Consider the following 12,563-nt stretch of genomic DNA (forward strand, 5'->3'; position numbering starts at 1 on the left):
TGAACACAGGATCTTCATCTGTTAACAACTCCAGAGAAATTTTAGTCATAGCCCCAAGTGATATTTGTACAGACACACAGAAATACAACAAATACTTGCTTAACAAGTGAACATGTAGATGTGTGGAACACATTGCAGAGATTTACTAAGACTGCAAACACTATCAAAGTACTCCAAAGTTTGTTTTTAATAACTAGATTAGAAACTGAAAACTGACAGGCCTCATGAGTTCAGGTAGTTCTGTAGCGCATGGCAGGATTAACCCTTCCTGTGTTAGCAAAAGAATTTTGTAACATCCTGCCTAAACTTTTAGCCACAAACTAAGATTATTTCTTCTCAACTCCCAAGATGAGGAATAGTTCATTACTCTTTATAGATTGTCCAGAGAATTGTAAGATTTCTGCTTTTCCCCAGATTCCTCCCAGCTACTTGCTAAAATAAATGACACGTCCCTTCCCCACCCCCTGTAAAATTAGTCCACGTGATGTTGTTCTTGCCACTTTGCTATCAACTTTCTTCCCTAGCATCTTAAGGTATATTTACTACCTAAGCCATAAAATAAATCCTGGTTGTGCACCATCACTACTAAGCAGAGCCAACCATCTTCCATTCAACACTGTCTATATAACCCCAAGTGATCTGTTGCAACATCCAAATACCAAAATGTTACAAATTTGACAGATTCATTACAGGCAAATATTTCATCTTTTTCTGCTTAGCCAGTTGCTCCTGTTTTCATCTATTTCTTCTTTCAGAGCCTGCTTTTGCTTCCTGTTATTTTCCTGTCATCCATCCTATTTTCAGTCTTCTTGAAATCTTAACCTGTCCTTCACAGTAGCTTGCAGAGTCTCTCAACATTTATAAGAGTCAGACAATATAAAAACATTCCCTATTTCACTCATTCATCCATGTAGGTACTGGAAGGTATTTTGGTCACAGAATACTTCCAATCACAAAAGAAAATGTTTCACTGTCAGAAATTTCACAGCTATCCAAACTGCCACAACTTTCAGCTGCAAGTTTTCAAAACACTGGCTCTTTCACAGTGGCTGATGGTAGCAGAAACACACGTGAAAGCAAGGACATGTTTCCACACAGATAAATGGGTAGAAAGGATTTAGTTAACAACAACAAAACAAAAAAAAAAATTCACTATATTGTGTTTTAAAAGTTAACAGTAGCCTTCAAATTGTAGTTGTTCCCCAAAATAATTCTTTTGAAAGAGAAATGAAACTTAGAAAGAAAAATCACAAAGTATTCAAAAAGTGCTTAGTATAGGTCCTTCTTCCTTGTAAAGGCATTATCTGCAGACTGTTCTTAGGGCAGCTAACCTATACAAGCTTTCTAAAGCACAAGAGCTTCATTAACAGTAGGAGTTGCAAACTTGTAGATTTCAACCTTGACAATAACCTAGCAAAAGCAGCCTACAAAACAGTCTAGAGACATAGACTGCCTTATGGTGGATGAAAAACTGAACATGACCCTGCAATGTGCACCTGCAGCCCAGAAGGCCACCATATCATGGGCTACATTAAAAAAACGTGGCCAGCAGGTTGACAGAGGTGATTCTCCTCCTCTACTCCACTGTGGTGAGACCCCACTTGGAGTACAGCTCTGGGGGCCCCCAACAAAAGAAGGACATGGACCTGCTCGAGCAGGTCCAGAGGAGGGCCATAAAGATGCTCAGAGAGCTGAAGCACCTCTCCTATAGAGACCGGCTGAGAGGGCTGGAGTTGTTCAGCCTGGAGAAGGCTCTGTGGAGACCTTATTGCAGCACTTAAATGGGCCTATAAGAAAGATGAGGACAAACTTTTCAGCTAGGCCTGTTGCCCAGAGAGGTGGTATCTGCCCCCTCCTAAGAAACATTCACAGCCAGGCTGGAGGGGCTCTGAGCAATCTCTGAGCAGAAGTGTGAATGCTTCACAAAGTTGTCTCCTTCCTGTCCCAGAGTAACTCAGTCCAGTGTAAGGATTTCAGAAGTAATATATGCAACATTGGTAAATAGTGCAAAAAATGTGCAGGCAATGGGGTGCAACACAGAGGGCCTAGTTAAGCTAATATGGAGTTCCAGGCCTTCTCTGACACCTCCAAATCTCCATTTCCTCTTAAACTCAAAGAAATAGCCCTGAAAAATAAATTGGGAAACTGACAGCTGAAACCGTTAAAAGGTATTCCTTATATTATACTTTGAATGCATTTAATAAGTTCTCTAGTCTCTCTTTCTGGCAAGAAAATGAAAACCCTAGAGGAACTTCAGGTTTGTTTATTTAAAATTTGCTTTTTATTACCTTTAGATGTCTGTGCTTTTGTAATTGAGTAATTCAATATTCTTTTATAGGAGGTAAACATAAGAGAAATTCTTTACAATCCTTCTGAAGATGAGCTGAAGGAGGAATGTTGTTCTTGCCAATTTTAAACCAGTTTTGAGCAAGATGGTTCATAACGAGCTTTTTTATTTACAGGAAAGCAGCAATAACAGTTTTCTATCTCCTAACTACTCTGACATTCCTAAAGCTTTCAGCCAAATTAACAGGTCTTGAATTTTCATGCTAAAACTGAAAGATCATATAAACAAAACAAACATTAAATATATAGTTATATTATCTTTTAAGTACTCTCAGATCAGAAGTGCTTCTCTTAAGTATACTCTAATGATGAACCTCATTTTACTTATGCTTTTTTCCAAACTATTTTCTAATCAAAACAGTTGTGGAAAAAACATTCATGAAAGATAGTTTAGAGGAGTTTTACTCCTACTTTCTCCTAAACATACATGCAACCTTTTTTTTAATTGAGACAATACAAAGAAGGATAAAACTTCCTTTTCTTCTAATACAGTAACTGAATATTGTCTAAAGAACTCACTGAAAGTATAAATCTATTTAATCTTACCAGGTATCTCTTCTGAAATAAGATTTGAAAATATATTTGACATACCTGTAATAAGAAGTTAGTTTCATTTTCTTTCATGAAAAGTTCAATGTAAGACTTGATTTTACTTATCAAAACATTGTAACTGAAGCTTTGGAGAAGGGGAACATATGGATCCTTGCTTTTAATTACAGTTGCCAGCTTCATCCTTAAAGGCTAAGAAAAACACAGCTTTATAAAATACAAATATATCCTGTAGTAAACTTAGCATCTATGCTAAACAGGACATACACAAAGCTAAACATGATGATTACACAGTTTTCTGAATACGCCTATACAACTTCACGCTACAGTTTGAAAGGGTTCTGAAGTCAACTAGGCACAATACCAGGAGTTTACTCAGTGAGTGGTTAAATGTAACTTTCCAGAGATCCTTATTTTCATTCCCTTTATGTATAACACCGAAAGCAAGATTGTCAATGGAGCAAAACCACCAAGAAAAAGCCACTCATTACTGGGTTCTCTTTTCTCATTTGCTGCATCAAAAAGACTGCCACTGAAAGGGGTTCACAGTGTTCAGGAAAAGGACTATTTAGTACCACAGCATTAAGGACACCTTGATACTGATAACCACAACTTCACATCTTGTCTACCAACCACTCTAAATCTTAGAGACCAATACATCCAACAAGTAACTTCTGTGTACAGGTTGCATTCTTATTTATGAATGAATACTTTACCACAAACTATACTTTCCAAATATCCAAATGAAGAGTGTATCTGAAGATTTTGTTACAGACATGGTACTATCTATATAGAACACATATTCCAGTATACCAGAGGAAGATAGAGGCAGCATTTTTGCCTTTTCTTCTTTTCGCCTGCAGTCCTTTGCTCTTTCCTCCACCCCAGCAAATTCAGGTGTGTGCACTAGCTCTTCTTTTAGAGATATGCACTTGAACTTAAATCTTTCTGAATGATGCAGTCAACATCAAACCAGGAGGTGGCCTGACCCACTTATGTTATCTTTTCCAGATAGAGGAATAATAATATCCACTCTATACTACAGATGCTAACGAGCTTTCCTTCTCTGTGGTGCGTCAGTATGTAGAACGCTAATCACAAGAGACAAATAGAGTGCACTGTAATGGTTCAGAAAAAGCCATCAGACTGATTACTTGGGAGTTTCTATGTCTCTATCAGCATGTTTATACTGTCTTTACTCTGACAAAACAGCAATATCAGATTCGCAGAATCTGTAGTGACACTTTACATGAAGTGGGAAAGGAGATGAAGTTCAGACTGATGCTGTCCACAGTGAAGAACAACTGCCGCTAAAAGCATTTTACTCCCCCACACCACCCACTATTTCTATCAGTCCCCTAGCTACAAATTTCTTTCTGTATTTACAAGCGTCACAGATGTGTAGGTGATTGCATAAACAGCAATCGGAACAGAGCTTTGCGTGTAGCATTTGCTAGTTTTGGAAACCCATTCCCTTCTCTTAAAGTGAAAGAGCTTAATGCAAGTTACTACCTTATCTGATTCCGAGTCTGTAAACAGCCTTTCAAGAACTTCAGAAGCCTCCTTGAAATATCCATTTTCCATATAGACTGCTACAATCTACAACAAATATAATTACAAGACATGCTGAAATATATTTCACCCAAGATTCAAAAAACAAACAAACAAAAAAAGACACACTTAAATAGGCTTCCAAAATCCAGAGGATTATCTATTTAAGGGTTATCAACAATTATCTAGTTTTAACAGTTAGTTCTAAAGTAGCATTAAATCTCACTTATAAAGGCCCAAAGCCTCTTTGTCAGGCTTTTAAAAGGATGCTCATTCATTTAAAATATCCCATACTTACCTACCAAGTATTGCTTTCATCTTTCCCAGAAAGACTTTCACAGTCCCAGTAGCTGTCAACATGTTTTTACATGTTTGACATCAAAAGTTTTCCAACACAAATAATTACTTTTAAGCAAAGGAAAAAGCTATTAATAATACATTTAAAAGCTCAAGATACAAATGTTTTTAAATAGACCAATATATTTAAGATTGGCAGCTTTTGAAACAATTTTGAACTGGGACAAACAAGAACCGACTTATATAGGAAAAGAGGAAAAGGTCCCCTGTACAGATCTATTTACTGAGTACTTGAAAGTACATCGAACTTAGGAAATTTAGTTCAGCCTGCTAATTGCCCAAGCTTTTTGTAAAAGGAGCCCTGTTTTAGCTGAATGAATAGATACCATCCTAAAGCATTTTAAGTCAGTCACACAAACCTGAATTTGAATCAACTGATGAATATCTTTATGAAGCTTTTCCAGTTCAACTTCTTCCCTTTCAAGTAAAGTCCAGAAAGACAGAGCAGATTCCAAAGGTGAAATTCTTTTATCATTTTCAAAATGGCATTCTTTGGGAGGGGAAGGGAAGAAACAGAAAAAAAGTATTTTAAAGATTTAAAGGGTAAAGCTAAATATATTATTTACACACAATAAAGTAATACACACTATACATTACTTCAATTCTTTTTTCCTCAAAGAATTTTTAGTCTGCCTCTTCAAGTGTGTTTTAGAGACCCAAGTTAACTGCTGTCTTTTCAGAGAGACTGGTTCTTCCTGCCCTTGCTAATAACATTACTGTTGCATTTTTAAGGGAAATTATGTGTCTGTTATTTATTGTTCACTTAAACTTGCAATAGTGCTGAGTTTAGCATCGTGTATTTGGGGTGGCATTAGCAATACTCTTACATTAAGTTTGGCATCAGATATCCAAACATTTGGTATTGATACTGGTAATTTTGTAATATAGCCACTATCCTAAGGTTTGTTTGTTTTTTGTGCTCACCCTCCCCCACCCATGTCTACATATTTCCCTGTCTTTACTCTTCGTTATATTAGAAGGGGTTAAACTGAGAGGGAAATTTGAACAGCTTAACACAGAAAAAGCAGAAGCAACCTCCTGTGTCATAGTAGTGCTGTGCCAACGCCAAGGTTTGTGCAAACTCCCAGCAAGCAGTTCAGTGACCAGTTCTGGCAGAAATCTAGCCCAGCCAAATAACCCTCAACATTCTAGGAACAGTTTCCCAGACTGGTCACTGCCCGCCTGCACAAGTGAGTATGCCAACATAGCAGATGCAGGAGGAGCTGGCAGATGCACAAGACTGCTTTTTTCCCCATGGCACTGCCAGCTTAGCTCAAGATGTTCACTGAACTACAGCCCTACTTATTCCTTAATTTTAGATGACATCATAGCAGACTCTCTCTCAGTGTCTCATTTCTTACAGTATTTTTCAGACAGAAAGTAAACAATTTAAGCAATACTGGAAATATAAAAAATATTTGATACCCACTACAGTAGAAGACAAACACTGAAAATTTAAATAGTATGATATGTATATACACACGTATTAAAAAAAAGCAACCCCAAAACAACAAAGCAGCACACTTCTGGTTTCTCTACTCATTGTTTCAATCAAGTAATGACACTTCATATTAAGGTTATTATAATATTGCAAAAACAAAGTGTTTAAAGAGCTGGCACCTGAAACAGCCCACTCTGTTTTAGTGCTCAATAAAGAGTAATTATTTTAATAATTGGAAACAAATGAGGAGAGCTACCACACAATATATTAGCTTTCCATGTATATTGTGTGACTACATCTGAGGTAATACCCACTAAGCACATGCAATTTTCCTTGCCATACAGGTCATTCTCTACACTGCTAGATAAAAAACAGATACTGAAGTCATATTGCCAAGTGTTATATACAACAATATAGTTTTAAAGCATTATCAGAAAAGTTTCATAATTTGTATATTATGAGAACCAGATTTTAATATTTAAAATACTTCAAGTTGAACTAAATCAAGAAAAGTGTTATTACTTGACAAGTAACATCAGAAATTTCATTTTATGAAAACAATCCTTTGTGGCACACTTTTTTTCTTCCATACTCATGCTGGCAAGATTGGTTTTGAAGTCCTTAAATTCCAATGAGCTTTACCAAGCAGTGAAAACTTTCAGCAAAAAAGTTAAGCCTTCCAGAAACTTGAGCATGGAAGCAAAGTCAGCTTGGCTAAACCAGCTAGTTGTGAATACAGCCAAACAGAAGGCATGACAGTGAGTAAGAGTCCCAAGGACCTGCTGCCAGCTGTAACCCTTACAGCCTTCTGTAAGAAACAAGGGAAGCCATCCTTTTCATCCATATTCTTATTCCTACTGCCTGTCCTACTTTAACCTCTAGAGTTACATGTGCAGAAAGGAATGCACATTCTGCGCTTTAAACTTGCAAACATCATTCACTAAGAGCTAGTCAATCTTTTCCAAAATATTACTTTTGTTGATACTAACCTGAGCAAAAACCCCATCCTTATAATTTAAGAAGCATACAGTCATTCAAACTCAAAGCAGCTAAATCACTCAGCACAGAACACCACTGGTCCTACATACATGTGGAATAAAGAGAGTCAAAAAGGTAGAGTTCAGACATTTTATTAGATATATATATACGTATGTACAGTTAGACTATATGAAACATAGCCTTTATTGTAGATAAAGGTATTAGCATACATAATATACCTCTGTGCAAGTTCATGCAAATCTATTTAAAAACGTGGGGAAAAAGAAAAAAAAAAAAGAGTATTTACCAAGTTTTTTTCCTTTTGCAATTCTTATCAAAAGCTGACAGAGATACACCGCTTTTTTCTGATGTGTAGGTATTTTGGAGAGGCCATTAATAAGAGCTAGAAAAGAAAAGTTAAGTCAGTCTTGCTCCAGCACTGCCACAGTGTGGCTAGAAATATACCAGGCACTATGTTATCAGGCTTTAATATTCTACTAAATTTCTAATTCATTAGGAAACTGATGAAAGCACTTAGTTAATATCCTTCAATGTTAGAAGAACTTAAATCATAATTAAGAATTTGACCTGAAAAACCTTCCCCTCTTGCAGTTCACAGGAGTAGCCTAGAAGTGGTAAGATGCGTCACAGGCATGTATCATCAAATTAGAAGACCACCATATCTTACATAAATAAGTGAAGTTTTATTTTGCTGGGTAACTTACTATGAAAGACAACTGTCTGCTCCAGGGAACATTCATATGGAATGCTCACAAAACATGAGCCACATGCAGATAGGCAACACTTACATGTTGCCATAGCAACTGCCAGACCAAAAGCAGCAAAAACTACAAGGAGAGCTTAGTCAGAAATCTAAATCTACAAAGGAAAGCCTCCTTGCAAGGTTGGAAGGTCACAAGCATTATTACGTATTTTAGAATAGGAGTCATCACGAGATTATTTCCATCATGCTGGTTACTGTGAACTTCATATTTTTTGTGTTAAATATAGTAATTTATCTTCACAGCATAATACAGAAACATTCAAAATGAAAACTGAAGAATGTATCAAGTGACTTATCCAAGCTGCAGACTGAACACCCTAGTTCAGGAAGTGTTTATGTACACATTTCTGTGTCAACCTAGCAAAAACCAGGATTCTGGGCATGGAACCCCCAAGTTTTGCAATGACAACTACAGCACATAACACACTGTTTTACTTGCAAGTAGTACTCAGCCTGCTTGCTTATTAGCATATGATCATCTATGAACAATGGATAAGCATGAAATTATGAAGTAATTAAATAGCCCCAAATGATTACCTAAGCTAACATCAAACAGGATAATGCCATTTGGGCTTGGAAGAACACATTTACAACTGCTTCAATGATGATAGGTGATACAAAAGCTTTTAATTCCTCTAGCCAAAATAGGAAGTAAAAGCACACTGCTTAGAACAGAAGTGCCAGTCGTTATAATCACAAATTCATGCACCTTCCATAGCTGACAACAGAGTTCAATTTCAAAGAGTTTGGCTGAGTTCAATGATGCAGACAAGCACTCTCAGCATGCCCTAAAGATGGAGCCAGAGCTTGGAAATTTTGGAAGCAGGCAGAATACTGCAGCTGAAGAATTCCACAAACCCAAAGCTGGCAAGTAGCTTGAGATCTTTCATTTTTCTCTGTTCTTTTAAGGTGCACCTACATTAACGCTTTAGTTCAGAGCAGGAGTATATTTTTAAAGCAAACTTTCTGTGCTCAATTTGTACAATGAAGACATCTTGAGTATACACATTGAATTCCTTTAGAGCTATTCCAAAGGAAAAAAGAAACCTTGAAAAATTTACTGTGTGGACGCCAGGTCCTTAGCAGCAATTACCCACAAGTAATGCAGATAAACAGAAAGAGACATAGCCTTAGGACTTGTCTAGACGCTTCTACTTCCTCACCCCAAGGCAGTTTCTCTATTAATTAGTTAGTAGTGCCCTTGATCATATGACAAGCTTTCATCCCTGTGGCCACCCAAATCTATTTCTCATCTTAGCCTTTCATTAGATATTCTACAAATCCAGTTCCTTGCCATGTAGATACCTACACAAGCTCGTTCAGGTATATAGAGCATAATATCCTCTCATGGCAGGATAAACTAGACAAAGCATGTGACCTCGCCATGCCATCTTTAAATCCTTAATTCCAGATAACTAGCTATGTCTATGCGGCAGTGTACTGAGCTATACGGCAATATTATTTATTTCCTAACAAAATAGCCTGTCTTGTTCCCTTAGCCTTCCTGCCCCTCTGCACTTGCTCCGGTTTGAAATGACCTTCTTGTTGAGCCAATCGTTATTTCAGTAGGGTCTCCCTGTGACATAAGCAAGAACAGTAGCTCTGTATTTCTATGAAAAAACTACACTGACTTTTATAATGCAATCTTATGCCTGTGCTTAGTTTTTCCCATAGACTTTCACACTTCTGACACGGTAATCCTATAGCACGAGTATGCCCAACTCTTTCCCCTGTAGCTAAACAAAGCAGGAACAACTTCCAAATTCATTATTAGTTTCCAGCTCCACAGGACCTTGCATTCTGCACAATTTAATTATTTCCACCAACATGGTCCTCAAAAGTCTTCCTGTTCTTCTCAGGAAATATTCCAATCTGCTCCTGTGTTGATAGTGACTGCTTCCCACCTACATCTTCATGAAATTTCAGTACGACTCACCCACTGAGCCACAGTCGCAAGGCCGAATGGAAAAGCCCCATTAATCATTTAATCAAGCAGCACTCCATGCAATGTACTTTATTATATTATCTTTAGATATCTTACCTCTTACATGCCATTGTATCCCACTCTTTGCAAAAGTTTAAATAAGTCACACATTCATATTTACCTGAGCCAAGAACACACACAACACAAGGAAAAAAAAAAAAACCAAAACAAAATGAAAACAAACAAAAGTTCTAACCTGGTATCTTCGGGAAAGAATATTTCTAACAAAAAGCATCATATATCCATCAAATTTACCCGAGGCCTAGATATTTGCTTCCAGCTGTTAACTACTCTTAAGTATTTCTCATTTTAAATATACGTTTTCTCATTCAAAATCCAGTCACTAGACTTTATTCCACCTTTGCTAGATGAGATTTACTTGAAATACCTCTTTCTAGTCTTCTACCATAAGCCTGAATACAAACTCAAGGAACTCTGTGTATTTAAGCAATTCTGCTCTGGTTTTTAGCACTTTTGCATCTCTTCATTAAACCCTCTTTAACTTTTCTGTAGCTTTGAACTCTCAGCACATGAGGCCTCAGCTTAAAAAAGCACTGATGGTACACAGGTAACCACATTATATATTTAAGCCTCACAGAACCAAGATGACAGATTTCAACACCAATGCTTGTATTCACCTCATCATCTAAAAGCCCTCAACCCAGCCGCTCAGTAACCACAGTTCTCTTGGAACAGTTCAGTTTGTTTCCCTCCCTGGTGCCATTCAACCAAAACATCAAAATTCCCCAAACCTGTGATTACCTTACACGACCCCAGCACAGCTGCCATACTGCACACAAAAACACCAGTGGATTACACAAGTGAACAGAAAATCAGCCTGCAATGTTTTATTACCACCATGTGCAAACGTCGCTGATACCATTATATCACCTCGACGGACTAGCCTGCATTCTAGGAATCTTCTCAAGTCCTCAAAAGAGCTGAAAACCTCCTCAACGCTAGCGACCACCAGCATTAGAAGGCTATACGCAGATATAAAACGTGCTTACACGAAATACTAAGTGCAGAAGCGCTATTAGCGCTTCAGGACACTCTTTAGTTTGCTAAAGGCAGCTGCCCCTCACAGTCCGCAGGGACACGGTGCTTCCAGAGCCGCCGCAGCTGTCTGAGAGCCGCGGGCGCCCGCTCCCTCAGAACCCCAACACCCGCCGCCCCTCACCATGTGCCACGTCGCTCCACCGCTGGAACTCCGCGGCGCACCCGTCCCCGAAGCGCCGGCACAGGCAGCAGCAGGCGAACTCCAGCATCCAGGCCGCGGCCACCGCCTCCACCTCACCCGCCGGGGGCCCGCTCCTGCTCGCCGCCGCCATCTTCAACCCGCGCGCCAACGGCAGCGCCCGCCAGCGCCCCGCCCCCTGCCGCGCGGCAGCCATTTAGCGCGGCCGCCTCCGCCCCGCGCCGCACACGTCACCCCCGCTGGCGGGCGAGGCCGCGCCGCTCAGGCCTCGAGGGGCGGTGAGGGGGCGGGGCGGTGAGGGGGCGGGGCGGGTCGGGTCCGAGGGCCCCGCTGCGGAGCGTGCCCGGCAGTGGTTCGTCCGGCTGCTGAAGGCCTGCTGCAGGGCATCACCTTTACCTCGAACTGAATAAACGATGTGGCGCGATACAAGCAGCTCGGGGCACCCTGCCCCCTGACGGGAATGTTCTGGAACATCTAGGTGATGCCCTGCCTGGGTACTGGTGATTTGAGAGCTTTCCTCTTGTGGTTGCTGTTACCTGAGAATGGGAGACTAACAGCGCGAACGCGGGTGTTGTGTGCATGTGTGGTAGGAAGGACTGCCGTGGTTTAACCGCAGCCAGAGCTAAGCAGCTGCTTGCTTGCTCCCCCCCCACTCGCAGTGGGATGGGGTGGAGAACAGGAAAAAACATAAAACCTGTGGGTTAAGAAGAACAGTTTAATAATTGAAATAAACTACAATATAATATTAACATTAATACTGAACAGGAAAATGATAAAAAGAGAAATAAAAAAAACCCAAACCCAAACCTACAAGTGATGCACAGTAAAATTGCTCATCACCCACCGGCCCATACCCAGCCTGACCAGAGCAGTGATCTGGGCCTTCCGGGTAACTCCCCGCAGTTTATATACTGGGCACGAAGTGCTGTGGTATGGAATACCCCTTTGGCTAGTTTGGGTCAGGTGTCCTGTCTCTGCTTCCTCCTGGCTTCTTGTGCCCCTCCTCACTGGCAGAGCATGAGACTGAAAAGTCCTTGATCAGGGTAAGCGCTACTGAGCAACAACTAAAACATCAGTGTGTTATCAGCATTGTTCTGGGACTAAAGTCAAAAACACAGCACTGCACCTGCTGCTAGGAAGAACATTAACTATCCCAGCTGAAACCCGGACAAGGGCTTCATGTAAGCAGGTCTTCATGTGGTTTCTGGAGAGAGAAAACTACTGGAGGAAGAACGGCAGACATGTCAGTGTTGCCGAGCCTGGAGACTGAAAGGTGGAAGCCTTAACTTCACAATGAAACCTGGGGTGCAATGTGAAGAGGGACTGAGTTAGTTGAGAGTGTGGAGTGCATCTATCTGAGAAGGCAATCCTTTGT

At 39.9% G+C, this 12,563-nt stretch overlaps 1 protein-coding gene across 5 annotated transcripts in view; it reads right to left on the reverse strand.

The window, feature by feature from the left end:
• The window catches only part of TERF1 (telomeric repeat binding factor 1), a 23,982-nt gene extending 12,572 nt beyond the window's left edge, over positions 1 to 11,410 (reverse strand). For 3 of the 5 annotated variants that reach the window (XM_030491744.1, XM_030491735.1, XM_030491771.1), the window contains exons 1-5: positions 11,171 to 11,410; positions 7,530 to 7,625; positions 5,163 to 5,293; positions 4,408 to 4,494; positions 2,938 to 3,087 (exon numbers count right to left, since the gene is read on the reverse strand). In XM_030491744.1, the coding sequence (XP_030347604.1) occupies positions 2,938 to 3,087; positions 4,408 to 4,494; positions 5,163 to 5,293; positions 7,530 to 7,625; positions 11,171 to 11,384 (678 nt within the window). In that variant the 5' untranslated portion in view covers positions 11,385 to 11,410. The remainder of the gene's footprint in view (positions 1 to 2,937; positions 3,088 to 4,407; positions 4,495 to 5,162; positions 5,294 to 7,529; positions 7,626 to 11,170) is intronic. The other 2 variants (XM_030491752.1, XM_030491760.1) reach the window with 2 other exon arrangements.
• Between the last annotated feature and the right edge of the window lie 1,153 nt (positions 11,411 to 12,563).

Source organism: Strigops habroptila, chromosome 1, assembly GCF_004027225.2.
Source record: "Strigops habroptila isolate Jane chromosome 1, bStrHab1.2.pri, whole genome shotgun sequence".
Lineage (NCBI taxonomy): Eukaryota > Metazoa > Chordata > Aves > Psittaciformes > Psittacidae > Strigops > Strigops habroptila.